Here is a 19,668-nt window from a genome sequence, read left to right as displayed (position 1 = left end):
AGTATTAACATTTCAGGAGTGATTCCCATGCAGGCATTTAGGATCCCGTAAAGCCTGACCCCTCCCAGATCCAAACACCCTGGTATATGGAGGAGACAGGAGGTTAGGACAGGAGTCAACCTCGCCCCTACTGAGAACCATGACAGTAAACAGAAAAGGAAATCAAAAGAACATCAAGAAAATTTAAACAAGAAATGGCTGTTAGAAAGCAAAGGAAGGTAAAGAAATGAGAGACAAAGGGAAGACCCACACCAGAGTTCCTCCCTTTTCCTGCATTGTTCAACTGGTAATTAGACTAAAACAATCCAAACTTCTGAGAAGTCATCAGGACTGGGCCGCTAATAGAGAACTGTCCTCTGAAAACAAATCCATATATGGTAGGCATTTCTCATCTGTTCTTTCATAAACTCTAAATCCAAGATTTCAAATTAACTTATGACTGGCCAGACAATCTTCTTTCTACAAACCTGACCTCCTGGTGGACTCATGGTAAAAGCCCTCAGCTGTGTTCATCCTAATCTATGAGAACTCAGGGGGTCCCAGAATAAAAAACTGAATTTGGATTCAAAACCTGGTTGCTATAATTAATAAGAACCTATATCCTGACAAGGGGACCGCTCATTTGGCTCCAAACATACACACAGCCAAGAAGGTCAAGCTCATAGATGCACAAGAAACAGAACACCCACGTGCCTTCCTCAGGCTGCCCTCACTCCTCTACCATCAGATGGGGCTCCATCCTGGGGAGACCATCCAAAGGCACCCCCCGTCCGCTGACTACAGAGAGGTTGACCTCTGCAGAGCTGGGGTTTGGATGTGGGATTTGAAGTGCCCCATGATGCTTATGCTTCTAAAACTCCGAACCCCTGCCATACAGCGACACTGTTTCCTTCACCACCGACTTGCCACTCCTCCTCCTTCATTCTGCCCTCTACTCTCTTTCCCCTTCTTCTATTCCCTTGGCAAATCCAAATCTCTTTGTTCAGACTTCCTTTGTAACTACCCTAACAATGGCTTGATTCTGAGAATATACTACACAGAAATCACAAAGCCAGGACGGGATTTTGGCACGAATTCCAAAGCAATCATATCCAGATTTCAGAAAACCATGCCAGAAGATGATGAGCTCCCCTAATCCCTGGGCTGTGTACTGACATGGCCCAAAGAGAACAGGAAAGGATGAGGATGCAGGGGACCCTAACAACGCCCCCTAGGGAGGTCTCATTTACACGGGCGGTCCTTCACAGCCTTGGCAGAAAACATAACTCTCCTTGCATATTACAGCCAACAATACCCCGGTTTAGCCTGCCTCTTCTCCCTGACATCTGCATGAACAGTGACATCCCTGGAGCTCCACGCTGCTAACACGCTGGACTTGTGTGCATTTTGGCTTCCATCTGCAAAGAGGCAGCTTTCTTGGCCCACCTGCCCTCATTCAGGAGAAGCCATCCCTGCACATGGGCCGTTAATTCTGATTTTCTTGAGGCACATCCTGGCTTCTGGGAGAGCTCCCTCTGCGGGCCTCAAAATGTGAAGTGTCAAGTCCCGTCTAATGGTGGTCGTAACATTATTTTCAGGCTTTCTTAAAAGTGCCAGGCACTGCACATTTACAAGGACACGATTAGATCTCTTGTAAGAAAGAGAAGAGTTGGGGCGCCTGGGTGGCTCAGTGGATTAAGCCTCTGCCTTCGGCTCAGGTCATGATCTCAGGGTCCTGGGATCGAGCCCCACTTTGGGCTCTCTGCTCAGCAGGGAGCCTGCCTGCTTGTGCCTACTTGTGATCTCTCTCTGTGTCAAGTAAATAAATAAAATCTTAAAAAAAAAAAAAGTTTTAAAAAAAAAAGAAAGAGAGGAGTTCAAATAACTGTATCTTTCCTCCCTCAGCAGCTAAACATAAAGAATATTCTGTCTGTTATACACCAAAAGTGCAATTTTTACAACCTACATTTTAATGCTGTTCATCTCTAGGAAACATAACTTTTAGAGTGCCTACAACCCCAGTACAGGATTCAGGACCAACTGATCTAATCTTCTAAGAACTGGAAAGCTCCTTCAATGTGTACGCTTCTTTGGGACTTGGGACATCAGAGCAAATAACCTGATGCAAAGGCTCTGACCCTAACCTCCAGGTTAAACGAGAGCAACTTCGCATTTGTTGAATAGTTATTATTAAATGTATTTATCAAAATTACAACATTCAGTTACAGTTTGACAGACTATGCCAGAGAGGCATTAAAAGCTGTCAGCCAGCAGGTGAGGCAAAACATGACCATGATAACCCTGGAAAAGTTCTTCCAGAGGAGCAACAAACCATTATCTCAAGAAGCTTCTAGAACAAGTGTTTTGGTAGCACGCTAGATGAGACAACTGATTTGTTTGTTTAGGGATCATTTAAAACCACAACTTTTAAGAGTGTTTCACATTTTGTGGGTCAGGAATTTGGACAAGGAGCAATTTGGGAGATGCCTCCACTGCACGGGACAAGGTCAGAGGAGGCACACGCGATGAGCTAGTCTGCAGCATGGAGGTGGTGCATTCCCATTTCAGCGGGGAGGGATGGAAGTCTGGCTTCAGCGGAGACTCTCCACTGTAGCACCTGCCACAAGGGCTCCAGGGCAGACCTCCTCAGTGGCAGTTCAGGGCTGGAAAAGCAGTGTTCCTACAGACAGGCCAGAAACTGCATGTCCTTCTCTGACTTAGCCTCGGAAGCCCCATGAGGATACCTGCTGTCCTATCTGACTGGTTAGAGTGGGGACAAGCCCACCTAGTTTCAAGGAAGTGGACCTTGTTTTAAAATCCAGATGCTGGGGCGCCTGGGTGGCTCAGTGGGTTAAGCCGCTGCCTTTGGCTCAGGTCATGATCTCAGGGTCCTGGGATCGAGCCCCACATCGGGCTCTCTGCTCAGCAGGGAGCATGCTTCCTCCTCTCTCTCTGCCTGCCTCTCTGCCTACTTGTGATCTCTCTCTGTCAAATAAATAAATAAAATCTTTAAAAAAAAATAAAAGAAAATCCAGATGCTACCCAGGCACCTGATATAAAACAGAATTCAAAGAACCTGACGTAAAGATAACGCACTTGAACCTGGATGCAAACACTCAGAATTGCTTGTTTCAGGGGCTGAACCTGACAAAAAGGAACCAGAGTGATTGCTTTTCAAAACACTAATCAAAAACAGCAGGGAAACAGCCCCGATGGCACTCTCCAAACTTTTTTAAACAGACCTGAGGTTGAGAAACTGACCATGAGCCCTACTTTTACCAATAAATTCTGACCTGACAAGGCAGATGTTTGTGAAACTGGACGAATCACCCTTCTCTATATGGCTTTGGCCTTTAGAAACCTCCAGGAGAGATTTCACTGAAACTGCCTTCCCTTGAGAAGTAAATCCCTAAGGCTTCATAGCCCTCGCCTCTGAGTCACCCCCTGCGCTTCACACTGCCTTCTTTATTTTCTCTTACTCCCTCAAACATCCTCATAAAGGCAAGAGGATGTATGAGAGGACCTTGACCCGAGACCACCTGAGGGAACCACCAACAGAGAGCACCTCGGAGCACTGTCTACAGCAGCAGTTCTCAGCCAAGACCAGCTGGCCCTCCCCGCCCTCACCCCAGCGCGCCTGGCTGCTCACCATCCTACGAGGCACAGGACAGCCCCACAACAAGGAACTATCCTGCACAAAATGTCAAGAGCCCCCAAGACTGGGCAGCCCTGCTGGAAGGGACACACTCTGCTAGAACAGACGGTTGGGCAGACTCCTGGTAGAGCCCTCATGATGTCTCTCTCTGTTTTTGAACCATGCACAGATAGATGACTGACTTTCTAGGGACTACATGGATCCACGGATTCACACAGCCCCTCTCTCGGTAGTGGTACCTGTGCACTGGGGGAGGGTCCTGGCTGTCTGTCATCCCCCAGCAGGACGATGGCAGCAGGGACACAGACGTGGCCCAGGCTGGCCAAACATGCCTTCGCCCTCTGCCACCTTTAGCTCTGACAGCACTGATACCTGCCTGCGTGTCCCCGGGAGCCGCTCTCTCCTCCCTGCCGTGGTCCACTCTTCCACGCCCTGCTGTGTGTGTGGCAGACTTACTATGCTTTCGCTTACAGATCAAAGGCTGTCCACTTACCAGACAGAAAACACCACTTATAGACTCTGACGTTCACCTTTGGGGAACTCCTGGTCGTCATTTTTTATTGGGTCTCTTCCATCACACGTTTGTAAAGCTACTTCCTACTCCAAACATTAATTGCTATTTTCCTCTTAAAACAAGGTTTCGGTGACACCACTACATGGCACGTAAAACCACAATTCCCTCAGTGAAATAAATTACATCGCTGGGCTGGTGCAAACAGCACAGCAGACTATTAGCAGACCAGGCCCGTTAATGGTGTGTGATGTGTTGCCATTCTCCCAAGACAAACATAAACACTTTCTGTACAATTTCTGGCTTCGCATCCTCCTTTCCAGCTACATTTTACCCCAGGAGGTCTCATCTCAGCTGTCCCACAGGGCAGATGGTCCCGGGCATGGCCCTCACTCAGCAGGCATTCCTCCCTGCAAACAAGGACTCTCGAAAATATCTGCCGCTGAGCTAATTTAATTTCTAAAGGACTATTAATTTTACCTCCAGTCAAATACACGCTCTAGAACTCCTTTGATCCTAAAGGCAAAGGAAGCCCTGGGAAATGCCTGTGTCCAGAAGCTGTGTGCTGCAGACAAGAGTAAACACAGGCCCTGAGTGCCAGGAAACTCTGTCCCCAGCAGGCTGATACAGAAACGGTGGGACCTGTGCTGAGGAGGGGCAACAGCCAACACCCAAAACATCAGCTACAGGGGCGCCTGGGTGGCTCAGTGGGTTAAGCCTCTGCCTTCGGCTCAGGTCATGATCTCAGGGTCCTGGGATCGAGCCCCGCTTGGAGCTCTCTGCTCAGCAGGGAGCCTGCTTCCCCCTCTCTCTCTGCCTGCCTCTCTGCCTACTTGTGATCTTTCTCTCTGTCAAATAAATAAATAAATAAAATCTTTAAAAAAAAAAAAGAATTGGGGCACCTGGGTGTCTCAGTGGGTTAAAGCCTCTGCCTTCGGCTCAGGCCATGATCTCAGGGTCCTGGGATCGAGCCCCACATCGGGCTCTCTGCTTAGCAGGGAGCCTGCTTCCTCCCTCTCTCTCTGCCTGCCTCTCTGCCTACTTGTGATCTCTGTCTGTCAAAAAAATAAATAAAATCTTAAAAAAAAAAAAAAAAAGAATCAGCTACAAACATGCTTTGAGCACCCCAGGTGGGGAGGGTGGGTAACAACAATTAAGAAACTTTCAGTAATGACTGGATCACTCAGGCCACCGATAGCTGCAATTACAATCACCACCTACTAGGTAGGCCTTACCTAGGTCATCTCAGTTAATTCTCAACAATTCCATACGTGGGTATGATTATCCCCCTTTTACAAAGAAGGAAGCTAAGCCCCAGGAAGCCTAGTAACTTGCTGAAGGTCAGAGAGCCTGGGTCTACAGAGCAGAGACTGGAACCCAAACCTCCCTGAGCAAGGGTAGGCCTTCCCCACTACAAAACCTGCAGGGAAAGCCTTCCCCACCACAAAACCCACCCAGACACCGACTCCGTCCTGCTTTGGCCCTGGACCGGCTCCAGCACTAAAATGCGACTGGACAGGGTTGTCTCCCAAACATTCTCTTCTCCCAAAAGCCGGATATATAATAGCTCTCAAGTGTTTACTAATTGGTAAAATACCTAAACAGACTGCATAATCAGCAAACAAAATCCAATCCTGTGTATTTAATCATTAACATTTTTAGGTTATAGAAAATGCATACTCCTTCGTTTCAGGATGAGCTGGGCTACTTGTTAGGTACAACTGAGCTCCATCTGTAAGGACCAGAAGACAAGGATCAAGACATCCTTGGCACCTGCCCAGACTGGAAGAAAAACTCGGTCCTCTCACAAAGACCCCAGGTTCAGACGTTACAGACAGAGGTTGATTAAACTGGGGTGGAGATCAGGGATTTAATCCCAGTTCCTGGGAAAGAGCACAGCAGGGGAAGTTATCAGCTAGAAAAATACAGAAGGAATAAACGGAAGAAAAGACAGGGCACATTAACGACTTCGAATTTTAAAGTTCTCTGATTTGTAAAACCAAGAACAAGATACTTGTAAAATAATCACAGACTTTGATTTTTACACCCCTATTCTCTATAAAACTATACTTACATCATTTATACCTTATATGGAGAGTAATCAATGATTGAAATAGTATATATATACTATTTCACTTTGCAATAAGAAAATCATGAATATGAACCAATCTTCTAACTTATTAAGATTAAACTTATATAAACGAGTTAGAATCCTATGAATACACAATTCCATCACATTTGAGCATTTAATTTTGTAAACATGAATGCTAATATATAAACCTCCAGTAACTTCCCTTCTGCCACTGTGGTTACAGACCTCTATAGATGGCTTTAAAAAAGATAGAGAACTACTATATCACATGAAGTACAATAAGTAAAGAAATATAAAGTGTGCCTTCATGAATAGGCAATGACACCACACTTTTCCACTAAAAGGTCTGCTTTCTAAATTATCTTTCATAAATGCTCAGGGCTCACAGCTGGGGAGTCAGGCACTCCCACCGCACATTTGCTTATACTTTTAAGAATCCTGAAGAGGCCAATCAGGTATTCCCCACACGTAAATGATGTCAAGAAACTAGATATTCCAAATAAGCTGTTTTTGTCGACATAACTGTAGTATTAAAAATTGAATTTGTTTCTAATTTGCATGGTTTTGCACACAACATATTTTCACTTCAAGTAAAACATTTCCCATTCCCTTGTGAAGCCCCAGGCAGGCACTGCACATGAGGACACGCTCACCATTAACCCCATCAGCGCTGGCAACAGCCCGCAAGACAAGTTCACATACCAGACTGGGGGCACTACCAAGAGATCATTCCCAAAGCCTGATTGTCACCAAAAGACAAAGTAATGATTGATGCCACTGTGCAAGATGAAGCTTGCTCTTTTTATTCAAGCTCTATTAATCTAGCCAATGGTCATCGTTCTTCGTCCTGCTGCGGAGACCGGGTCAGGCCCTGTTCTGGCCTGCAGCACTCCTGCCAGCTCTAGATCAGTAAGGCCTGTGTCCTTTAATACAGAACTGAAGCCGCTCACCCAGCTGACTCTTTCTGTGGTCATCAATCAGGGTTAGACTACAGCTTGTCTTGTGACCCACGGGGAGATGGGATGTCTGCCACTATTTCCTGGAGAGAAGCAAGGAGACGTCCCAAGAAGTCACTATCAGCAAAGTCAGGTGACCCAGTGAAAGGGCCATCAGGGAAGAAGAATTTCCAGAAACAACAGTGTTCTCTGTCCCTGAGGTGGCACAGAACACTTCACAGAAAGTAGTCAGTGCCCAGGGATCCAGAGGAAGCACACTCACCCAGGATATCAACACCACATAGTGAAGCCCAGAGGTCAATTTAAGGAGACACACACACCTCCATTCAGGCTAGGAGGGTGGGGGGGTGGGCAGGTGAACCAGGTTCTGGGGGTCAACGCAACTTACCAAACGGCAAACAAAAACATGTCCTCACTCAGTATTTGTGAATTTAGACAAAAACTCTTGACCTTACAAATTCTCTTCAGCAACTTTTAGAAATTTTTTTTTTTTTTATTGTTAAGTAAAACCCTATCCCCAACATGGGGCTCTAACCCACAACTCCGAGATCAAGAGTTGCTTGCTTTACTGATGGAACCAGCCAGGCGACCCCTCTCTGGCAATTTTTAATCCTGAATTAACCTCCAAAGCAATTCTAAATTTTAAAACTCCGTGTAATGGTCAATCTTTTCTTGTGAATTAACTGGGCAGTTCAACCAGGGAGAAGGGCCTGAGAGCAGCGGCATGGCTTCCCACTGTGGGCTTCCGGGTACAGCACATGGTAATGACCCGATTTATGTGCTCGCAGCCAGTGACAGAAGCCAGTGCTGCATTCTGCGAAACGAGCCTGGGCAGTGGCAACGACCCTGATTTGCGGGCTGCCGGTGTCTTATCAGTATAGAGAAGTGAGTCCTCCTTCCATCACTGCAGGGCCCTCCCCCCACAAACACACCCACACCAGTCTGTACACGCGCACTTGCACAACAGACTGAAAAGTTCCATGACTCCCACGGAGCATGTCCCCTCCTGGGCCACAGAAGGAGGGTGGGCCCCCAGCTGTGGGTACTGTTCGTGGGTGGAGGGGCCGCTTCAAGCCCGTTTGTTCCACAGGTGTCTGGATGACTCCAGGGAGGCTGCGGGGGGGGGGGGGGGGCATCACCTCTCCACAGCCCAGGCTCTGCCCAACTCCACAGGGTCCCATTCGCACACACAACATGGCAGTCCTTCCTCCCGCCCACCCCCAAGCCTCAGAAGGCCTGTCTTCCCCTCAACTTCACTACCAACTTGAAGCAATCAAGTTTAATCTCAAATTAAATCTCGCCAAGTTTAACCTCGCCACCTCTTGATTTTCTAATCTACGTGTAATCACAATAAACTATATACAAGCTACTTGGCACCTCTTCTTACACTTTTTTAAGCCTATATAAATACCTCAGAGAGCACTGGACTAGGAGTCAGAAGCCCTACCTTCACTTATATCATTCATTCTCCTACCAAGTGCATAGTAAGCACCTACTGCATGCCAGGGACCAAAGTTATAAATGTGAATGGACATGACAGGCAGGACTCCTGCCCCCATGGGCTTTTGGGCAAATCATTTGCTGTCTTTAACTGAAATCAAAGGACTTGGACAAGCTCTTTTAAGTCCCTTCCAGCTCTCCTACTGCACTCCCTACTTTACTGCCAAGGGGGGCCTGAAGCATTCTGGAATGTTCTGCTTCCCTGAACAGATGCTATTTATACTTCATGTCCATATAGCTCAGGCTGCAGACGTGTGACTTATCTCAATTCTGCCAAGCACAAACGACTCGTTTTCATCCCAGAGTGGATTCGACTACGTGGAGCCCTACGCTAGAAGGCCTACTGGCACGCACATCTCAGCCTCCTTGGCACGGGGACCCTCACAGCCCATTCCCTGCACACAGAGGAAATCTGCTTCCTCCAGATCAAAACTACAGAAAAACAGGAGCAAGGCTGCCAGGGCTTCCTTGCATGTTGCCTGGGTTTGTTTATTTCTTCTTCATCAACTCACATCATTTCTGACACTGCACTTCAATTTCCTGGACACAGCCAGGGAGTAAAGCTTTTAAGAGGCACTGAAGTCCGGCCAATTTCTGATTAGCCACTGTAATGAAGGAAAGGAACAGCACACAGCTAAGGTAAGAGAACTCTTGCCTCTAAGTAGTACAGGGCAATGATTCTTGAACAGAAGGTTGAGATGCATTAGGGAAACAAGTTAAACTCCCTCCCGGGCCCCCCCCCACCCCCAAATTAGCTCAGCTAACATTTCAGGAAAACACAAGGCTGGAGTTTTCTTTCTGGGGAGTTCCCAAGAGCACCACATCTACCCGAAAGGGGGATGCCTTCAGTTTCCATGATCACTTTATAGGGGGAAATATCAGCTCCTGAATCTAGGGGAGGTAGAGATTTTGAGTAGAACTCTACACACTCCATCTATGATCAAATGCCCAATGTGATCAATTCACAGTGGTGAAGGTTTTTGTTAGCACATTTTAATAGAGGTTTTCTGTTTCTCAGAGCCAAGCTCATAAACATTAGGCAGAAATGCATGCAGTAGAGAGGGAGAAGCTAAAGAAGGCGATCAGACATGAGACAGTAAGAGTATGAATGAAGAGCAACATGGGAAGAGCTGGGCCCCAGAAATAAACCAGCGAGCAGCAGCGATGTGGACACTTGATGGCACTGTCCTTCCTTATCATACGCCTGGGCATTCCAGAAGTGACTCAACATTTCATGACTGTGTCAGATACACAAATCACCCTCCCTATCCTCCCTTCTCCAATCTCGCCCAGTGCCACCCTGCCTTGCCCTGTCCACCCTGGTCACTTCACTCCCCTTCCGAAAGAAACCAGGCTGCCTTGGGGAATGGTGCCAGCTGTGACTGGTGCAGAGAACTATCTATTAACCACTACTTTTCTCTTCCTTCTCTTGGAACAATCTTTATCACTATCCTCTTCCTCCTCTCTCCTCTGTTTCTTCAATAATGATCACAGAGAACCTAATTTGCAAGTTAGAAGCCCAGGATAGAACCCCAGCTGCCCTACTGCCCTATTGGGAAACCAAGAATGAGTCCCAGAACTTCTCTCCATGCCTACCGAGCAGGGCTCTAGGAAGCGGCAGACATGAACATACGCTAGGGACAGAACAGCACTAAGCAAACAGAAGGCACAGCTCTCACTTTCTTGCCAAATCCCCACTGTAAGATTTAACACTTGGAACACTGCTCAGCTCAAAGGAATGTGATGACCATCAGGCTCCAAATAAATCACATCAAAGGTGACTGGCCAGCCTTCCCAGAAGTAAAAGACATAATCCCAATTCTAAAGGAGCTCTCTTGTCTGGTGGATTCCCCTCTTTTCAATGTGAATGCCATGATCCTGAGGAACTGGCAGAGAGCTCTGTAGGGACGCCGACCAACTGCTTTAAGTCACTAACTCTAGCGTAGAGCAGGGAAAGCTATGTTCCTGCCCAGAACAGTGACTGTGCCTCCCCAAGCCCTCCCCTGGTCCATGGAAATGCAACTGTAGGGCCACTGGCAGGCAACAGGCCAGAGCTCCTGAGGCCCTGCTGCTCCACCCCCAAGGGCCATCTCACCGTGATAAAGACCTCAAAAGGGCTAATGAAATTATCTCCTCTGCCTTTTTTTCCTCAGTAACAACCACAAAATTAGACGAAATGACCCCCTGCTCCTCCAATTTAAGGCCCATTTTATGACCTCCAACCCCAATTCTCTCTCTTTTAAAGGGATATAAGACCCTGAAGACCCACAAGCCAATGGGATTAGTAACTAACAGCTCCCTCCTCCAGGCGGGTTCTCCAGAGGGTGATTCTCCTTCCCCCAGGGTGGGGTCACGATCAGTTCAATCTTCATGCTTCAGAGACAGCCCCTTTGAACAAGATCAGATGTTTCTCTACCCCGGCCTGGTACTCTGCTCAAAGGAGCAGCAGCCCCTTCTCACTCATGGCATTAATGTCAACTCAGCCAGAAAGGCGAAGGCAAAAGGAAAAGGTCAGCATGGTTAATTGTCCACCAGGCTCAGATGCAGGCCCCCTCAAACCAGCACCTTGGGAGGGCTCATCACCCCCATAAAATGTGAAGTGCACTTTGAACCCAAGAACAAGGAGAATGAGGACTATTTACCCCGGCCTGCTGGGCTGCAAAGGGAGCTTGGGCTATTTGTTTTCTTTTCCAGTTTGCGACCAGAAAGGGGAGAAGGACACCCGGCAGCAACCCCAGGCAGGCAGGGGGAAAGGGCAGGGAGGTGAGCACCAGGCATGGCTGTCGGGAAATAAAAGAGAGAAGAGATAAACATCAGCAGAGGTGGGCTGAAGGGAGCCAGGCAGGGGTCTGTCCAGCTTTGAAAAAGGGATTTGAGAGAATAGGATTCCAGAAGCCTCGGAAACTGTGCCATGTAAGAAATGCTTTCAAGAGAAATGGAAACATTTAAAATGCACCGTATTTACTCTTCACCATTAAAAGAGAGTGAAAGAGCTTCCTCTCCTATTTGGGAAAGTTACTTTTATTAACTAGTTACCCCAAGGCCTCCTTCCTCCTCAGGTCCGTAATTGTAAGAAGATGCTGAGGAACAGGACACAGCCATTTCTTAATTGGAAGAGGACAGGAGAGTGATCACAGAAACAGTCCCTTCATAAAGGAGAAGTCCAAGAGCACCTATTTACAAGCAAGTCATCCTGGAAACTACTTATAAGTTATCTTGAAATCAACAACAAACACCCACAGTGGATAAGACAAACCAGCCAACAAACCACAGCTGACAAGTCACCTGATCAAAGCACAAAGTGGCTCCTAAATAACGCACTGACTCTGCCCTGGACATGGAAAAAAAAAAGCAAACTCCCCCTCCCAGAGCTGTCAATTCCTGGGTGCAGCTTTGCAATGAAACCTGAAAGCCTATATTGGAGACTTTGCTTCTTCCTTAAGAAGAAGAAAAGATAAAGGTTTCACCTGAAAAACAAAAACAAAAAAAACCCCAGATACCTGAGAGGAGATGGGCCATTTCTTTTCTGTGTTATCTAGAACCACATGCAGTCTGGGTTCCCTGCCATTTCAGCAATAAAGGACAAGGTCAGTCCCCACACACTAATGACACTGGGGCCTGAGACCAGCAGCGCAGTTGCTGTGTCCGCTTGTTGCCTTTGCTCTGATGGCTCCCAAGTGTCTACCCTGGACACAAGGGGCCCATGCTGGACAGAGTCTTTGGATCAAGGCCAACACACCAAAATGGCTATATTAAACACACACTGACACACACACAGGCCCTGATATACAAATTCTGCTGAGGCACCAGCAGGCCCATCTTTAGAAACAGTAAACATTCCATGAAAGAAGAACCACCCCTCCCCCATCCCAAACAAAGTTCAGAAGCTCTAAGAAAATCCAGGAACTGTATCACTTCTTGGGCTACTGAAAATGATGTGGGTGGTCAAGGTTTTGACTAGGGAATGCTAGTGAATTGTGTCTGGATGCATACCTCTGTGTGCCTGTGCGTATGGAAGAGGACCAGCTCAGGAACTTGATGACTTCACCCACTACATTTGTTTTCTAACTAGATTAGACTTGTATTGTAAACCAGGAGTCGCTCTAAGAATCAGGTATCTCCTAGCTCAATAAGCTGCTAATGCTTACCAATTGGTAAGCGCTCCCCATGTATTTGGCAGCATAAAAACCAGACACACAGCCACCACCTTGCATATGGCCTCTGCAGGAATAGTGTACCACACAACAGGCAATAATATCTCAAATTCCAAAACCTAAAAAGCTAAAACCTCACTCATATCTACCATCTGGGCCTTTTAAACTGCAATTAATTTCCTTAATTTATTCTTCAAGTATGATAGACAAACTGGCTTCCATGGAGACTGCAAATTCCTGGGCAAAGCTCAAGTCCTCACTCTACCCAAACCCTAGGAAATTTTAAGAACATGAAAAAGGTCAGCTGAGATTCAGACTTCTTGGGCTGCCTTGTCTTTCACTAAATTCTCACACGCAGCTATGTATCTGGGGCTCAGCACCAGGTAAAAGAAACCACAGCTATGTGACTGCTTTTATGTGCGACTCATCAACCAGGACCTCTACTAGGAATGCAGAAAACCAGAAGAAGACTCCTTTCTTTTGCTCAGTGCTCCACACACCTCACCAGAGTAGCTTGAAAAGGCCAAACGATGAGTAGTGTTCTTGGGGAGGCAGGAGAAGAAGGGAAGAGCGAAGACTCAAAACCATATTCTCCTGTGTGAAGACCCAGGTCCCATGCTGGTTTCAGTACTCCGTGAACCACCAGCCTGGGGGCTGCTACTCCCAATACCCAGGGTGAAACAAAACAGCATCAAGCCAATCAGCCCACATCTCAAAGAACCCATCCTGCGGAGAAGTTTGGGAAAGACAGATGCAATGACTTAAGGTTTTTGCGAACCTTATTTAAACCTCAACTGTGTTTTAAGAGCAGTTGCTCAAATCACTCAGAAATACTTTTATTTCCTCTTGGTTGTAAACTGGGCAAGTCTCTTATTTGCTCCCTTACACATTTAGACACATGTTCAGTGCTGGGACTGACCACGGCTCCCGGGGTCTAGCTGACCATAGTCTCTCCCAAGGCAGCCAGGAGGGCTGGCTGCTCATGGTCACAGGCTGTCATTTAGCACATCAGTGCTCCATGACCTAGCTCCACTTATTATTCCATAGAAAGACAATGACATGAAAACGCCTTTTCATTGGGGGAGGAATCTAAACTCCTATTGACTTATTATGGTAAATTCTCAATTATACATGGTCATATGAGCAAAGAGGCACTCTACAAATCGCTTAATTGGCTTAGAAATACATTATGATGTTTTTGTCACCAAGAATGTTTTCTTCATCAAACATATTTATTCATTTATTGAAAGTCTGCTCCATGCCAGGAAACGGGCTAGGTGGGAGATGGCAGCAAAGGAACTCACAGACTAGAGGGAGAAGTTGTGCACGAACAAATACATGCAGCTCACACGGCGAGCAAGAGCGCTGTGTGAGCAGACAGGCTGTGATTGGTTCTGCTGTAAAGCCAAGAGGAAAGGCTAGGCTCCAAAAAGCCTCTCGCTGAAACAGTCTGATCAATAGCATATGATATTTGGGCTGGGTCTTAAATGAGGAAAAATAATTCTAAAAGACCAAACTCCCATGGACTGCAGAAGGGAGCTCTGCTCAAAGTAAAAAATGTTGGTAATGAGAAGGCCAGCAATGCCCAGGAGAAAGCCAGCCAAGTAAACACCTTCGCCCTGCAATTCCCCACAGTGGCAGGGGACCACTTCACACCTTTCTTACAGGAAATGTCACCCTACATAGAGGATTTTCTTTTTAATGAATGAGAACTCTGGGTGGTTATCAGAGCACATCATCAGGGCCAGAGTTTGCCTACATCCCACCTGAGTGCGAGCAGGTCTTTACCTGTGTGAGTGCTCTGTAACAAGAGGCAAAATCATAAGCCAGCTGTGAATTCAAGAGTCTGCTTCCCCGCCGACCTGAAAAACAATAAGAAAGGGCCATTTTGGTTAATCTGGAACAAGCAGTCTTTTAATGCGCTCAGGAAAGGCCTGCAGACCACGCCTAGGCTCCTTGGTCTCAAAGCAGAAAGTCTGGCCAGGAAGGGGGGGGGGGGGGTTGGGTCAGGGAGCCCTGGGTTAGAATCCCAGTGCTGGAACTCAGTGACAGGGTAACTGTAAGCCAGGTAGGTACTTAACCTACCTTTGCCTCAGTTTCCTTCCCTGCAGTACCCTTCTCACTGAACAACCATGCCATGCCCAGAGTCACATGACTGAGCACGTGATGGGTTGGCGGCCCTCTGGGAGCTTACAATCCAGAGAGACACAGACAGAGACAGCAAGTAATCAGGACCCTGATGCAGCTGATAAGAGGCAAGTAAGAAAAAGACAAGGTGATGTGAAGCCTTTACGGAAGTACTAGCTGGTCCCAGAAGGGTCAAAGGGAGCTCCCCAGAGCAGTGACGGCCAAGCTGAGGTCTGACAAGCAGGAGTTGGCCAGACAAAGAGGACAAGCAAATAGCCTGCCTGTCAGAGGCACCAGCCAAGTTGGATGCTCTTGAAGCAGGAAGAATAGAGTGAGCTCTCCCAAGAAAGGGGTTAATGAGAACTGGAGTATTCCAGGGGCCAAGAGGAAGACTGGCAAGACACGAAGCTGTGAAGGGAGGGAATCACAAAAGGCCCTGCAGCCATTTTAGGAGAGTCTGGACTTTACCTTAAGGCCAATGGCACGACTATGAAGGGTCTTACAGAGGAGAGAAGCATGGTCCGGGAACACCACAGAAAAGAAGGTATTAAAGGAGGCCATGGGAGTCCCACTGATTGAGAGTCCCCTGAATGCCACCTCGCCGGCCTGTTTGCAGAGGACTGAGAGAGAAGGCTCCAGGCTGGGGTCCCCCTGGCACTCCAGGCAAACCATGGCTTCCCCATTACTGGCTCCTCCAGCACGGGGCCATTACCCAGAGGCAGACACCCCACGGGGAGTGGAGCCTGCCTGTCCCAACACAACCTCCAGAAGGTCAAGGTGTGCCTGGTGTTCCCATGGTTCTCAAAGTGACCCCCCAGACTAGCAGCATCAGTATCAACTGGGAATGTGTTAGAAATCCAGATTCTCAGCCCACCCTAGACCTAGCAACTCAGAATCTCTGAGGGTAGGGCCCAGCCATGTGTGTTATTAAAAGCTCTCCAGGGGGCGCCTGGGTGGCTCAGTGGGTTAAAGCCTCTGCTTTCGGCTCTGGTCATGATTCCAGAGTCCAGGGATGGAGCCTCCACATCGGGCTCTCTGCTCAGCAGGGAGCCTGCTTCCTCCTCTCTCTGCCTCCCTCTCTGCCTACTTGTGATCTCTCTGTCAAATAAATAAGTAAAATCTAAAAAAAAAGAAGCAGCCCTCCAGGTGATCCAGATGCTCTAAATGGGGGCAGTGCCAGGAGTGGGGTTGGGGAGGGTGCAGAGTACAGAAGGGCTGGCCTGGCCTATTATCTATGGTATCCATTTTTGTTCACATGAAAATGCCCATCCTTGTTGATGCTCAGAACTCCTCCTAGCCCTGCAGATTGATGGGTAGAGAGCCCAGGGCCCACCACTGCAGGAGGATTTCATTTCCCCAAGAAACATTCATCTTTATTTCTTTAAAGACTTTTTATTTTAAGTAATCTCTGCACCCAGTGTGAGGCTCAAACTCACAACTCCAAGATCAAGACCCGCATGTTCTTCCAACTGAGCCAGCCAGGCACCCTTCATCCATTCATTTTTAAATATTGAATGCTTCACAGATTTGTCTGTCATCCTTGCCACAGGGCCATGCTTATCTCTGTATTGTTCCAACTTCATTTACTTTTTTTTTTTTTTAAGATTTTATTTATTTGAGAGGGAGAGGAGAGATAGTGAGAGAGAACACAAGCAGGGAGGAGAGGGAAAAGCAGGCTCCCCCCTCTGCAGGGAGCCCAATGAGGGGCTCGATCCTAGGACCCTGGGATCATGACCTGAGCCGAAGGCAGATGCTTAACCGACTAAGCCACCTAGGCACCCCTGTGTGATTCCAATTTTAGTGTATGAGCTACCGAAGCAAGCACACACTTCTCTCAGACAATACTTTTCCTCCCACCTAGATATAAAATCTGACTACTCGAGAAAAGAAACAGGCCATCCAGAAAGCTCCACATGGTTTTATGAAAGGGTCAAGTTTCTTCCTGGAGTGTGGAGCACCCTCTGTGGTTACAGAGATGCCAAGGCCCAGGAGCCAAGTCATTCGGGGTTGAGAATAGCTCGCTTCAGCTGCCTCTCACTTTGAATATCTGTCTTCTTTCTCTAAGCAAGAAAAAATTACCGCCCCCCCGAAAAAAGCATATTTCTGTAAAGAGCAGGCAAAACCTCACATTGTTTCTATAGTTCTCACTTATCTTTACAAAAGGGGAAAAATGGGGTCCAAAACATAAAAACAGTATTCGGTTGGATCAAGACAGATCATGGTGACAAAATGCACACCCCAACCGCTTCCAGACTTGACTCAGCTTCCAGAGTATTGCCCTCTTGGCCACGCCACAGCGAGGGTGGCCGAGCTGCAGGATCTCCTAGCAGGTCCACAAACCCACGTAGACCAGGGGCACAAGCAGGGCCGCAGATATCCCTAGTACCCTCCCTAGACTGCACCCCAAACCTGCAGAGTCTCCCCACCTGCTCTGGGCATGTGAGGTCCACACCTTCTAGAGGCCTCTACACGGCCCACGTGGCTTATCCACGCCGCACTGTGCACCTCACTACCCACAAGAGAGACAACGACTGCTCTGCCATCTCCAGACTGTCGGCTCCCTGAGGGGTTCAGTAAGCTTGTGCTGCATAAATGACTGAACATGGAGACTCACCTAGAATAAGAATTTCAGGCCTAGATTCACCCCCTTACCTTCTCTAGCCCCAACAGGTAAAATGACTTGTCCAAGGTCACAGAGCAAGCTCATAGTCACACCACGGAATGGAGGGTTGGGTGGTAAGAAATGGTTCTCGGTGTTTTACAACAGTCAGAGGCTGTGTGTTCCCACCTCTCCTGGGTACTAGCAAACCAGTACCCCTTGAAGACAAAGGTATTTTATTTGTAATAGAACGGATTCGTTTTCTGTGTGTTTTATCTGAAGACCCTGCCCAAGAACATGAGGAACACCTTGTGAATCTTAGAATTAGGAGCACTAAGCTCAATCGGAAAGACAGGGAAAAAAATTTAAAAAACAAACAAACAAACAAACAAACAAACAAAAAAACCAGCCATCAGTGAAGGTGTGGGTTGGTCTTCAAAAAAATTTCCAGAGTTCTGGTCCCTTGGATGTACTTCTTGATCACTTCCCTATCAGTTCAGTCTTACTCAGCCAATAGGGGCAAATGTAATCTCCCAACCCATCATCATACTATTCTGAAAACACACTATACCACTCAAACAAGCTTTGGCTTCGGTAATAGGACGTCCAAGTTCAGAGTTCAGCGAGGAGCTTCGCAGATAAGAGAGAGAAAGCAGGCACTAACACACACTTTCTTTTTTTTTTTTTTTTAAAGATTTTATTTATTTGACAGAGAGATCACAAGTAGGCAGAGAGAGAGAGAGGAGGAAGCAGGCTCCCTGCTGAGCAGAGAGCCCGACGTGAGGCTCGATCCCAGGACCCTGAGATCTTGACCTGAGCTGAAGGCAGAGGCCTTAACCCGCTGAGCCACCCAGGCGCCCCCTAACACACACTTTCTAAGTGGCACAGCCTCTCAGAAGAGTCAAGCCCTTCTCAGAACAGACTAGGAAAAAAGCCCCTACACAGAGGAAGTTCTCTCCTACTGGCCAAGTTCACCTGTTAAGCAGGTACAGAACCTAAATCATTTCCTCAGCTTTTCTCTCAAAATCAAACAGACTTATAAAAAAGAGCAAAATAATCCCAAGTACAATTATGATGTTTAATCTTAATTTTCTTAAATAAATCACCCGGCTTTTCATCACAACTGGTCAAGTGTATGTGAAATATGCCACACACATCATCAAGGCTCTCCGAGTCCCTGAACACACATACACACACACGGGGGCTCTCTGAGTCCCCGGCACACACATACACACACACACAAAGTGAACGAGAATCAGTTCTGCCCACTGCACTCCCAGCTCACTGTGGCCCCTGGTGAGCGGCCCCACACACCTCCTCACATACCTGTTGCCTCTAGCCATCCCCTGTGGCACTGCTCTCCTCGTCCAGGCCCCACACTTCACCCCATCAAGTCAGAGTCCACTCTCCCCCGATTCTAGCCAACTGCTTTTGAGAAGCATTTTACGAAATTATTCCTATGAAGGTACAAATAAAAAATGTGTTCCCTGTTCTATAGATGCTTACGTGTTGAAGAAGAGGTTTAAAGAGAAGTGTTTCACCCAATTTCTCCAGTGATAAAATTTTAGGCACAACAGTTAAGTGAATTCCAAATTTTTAATTTGGAATTTTTAATTTTTTAAATTTTTAATAGACTAGCTTATGACGTGCACTCAGCAGTTCCTGGGGACTTTGATGCTGTCATACATAATTGCAGACATAGCAGGAATCTTCTTCATCTCAGTGACCATCGTTAACACCCCGACAAGGATGTCCCTGCCAGATTACAGGTGTTCCTGTCAGGAAATCACTAATAATTAAGTGTGGTTCAAATAACCACACATCTCTGGCATGAAGCCTGCTTCCAATGCAGTTTCTGATGGAAATGTAACACTCTGAGAATCACCAGGGAAGAACCCTTTCTCCATCCCTCCAATCCCATCACAGCAACCGTTTCCTACTTCACCCACTTCATAAACTGACTTGGTCCCCCGGGTGGGGCTGAGAGGAACCCTGCATTTGTAGACAGGGAGGTCAATGTCAATAGAATGATATGGAAAGCCCAACTCCTCAATCTGTCAGCTTACCTGGATCAGAACCAAACTGGTCTGTGGAG

The 19,668-nt window shown here is 47.3% G+C and overlaps 1 protein-coding gene and 1 non-coding gene across 2 annotated transcripts in view; both read right to left on the bottom strand.

Annotated features, from left to right (window-relative positions):
• LOC116587199 (basic proline-rich protein-like) overlaps positions 1-19,668 on the bottom strand; it is a 132,178-nt gene that overhangs the window by 101,311 nt on the left and 11,199 nt on the right. Inside the window, exon 2 of the mRNA XM_032337914.1 lies at positions 14,636-14,709. Coding sequence (XP_032193805.1) covers positions 14,636-14,709 — 74 coding nt within the window. The remainder of the gene's footprint in view (positions 1-14,635; positions 14,710-19,668) is intronic.
• Positions 16,478-16,579, bottom strand: LOC116587424. Its single transcript, XR_004284434.1, has one exon. It is a non-coding gene; the product is annotated as a U6 spliceosomal RNA (small nuclear RNA).

The sequence above is a fragment of the Mustela erminea genome, chromosome 3 (assembly GCF_009829155.1).
Source record: "Mustela erminea isolate mMusErm1 chromosome 3, mMusErm1.Pri, whole genome shotgun sequence".
NCBI classification, from domain to species: Eukaryota; Metazoa; Chordata; class Mammalia; order Carnivora; family Mustelidae; genus Mustela; species Mustela erminea.
The sequence above is the reverse complement of the archived record's forward strand: the minus strand, read 5'-3'. Positions and strand labels throughout refer to the sequence as shown.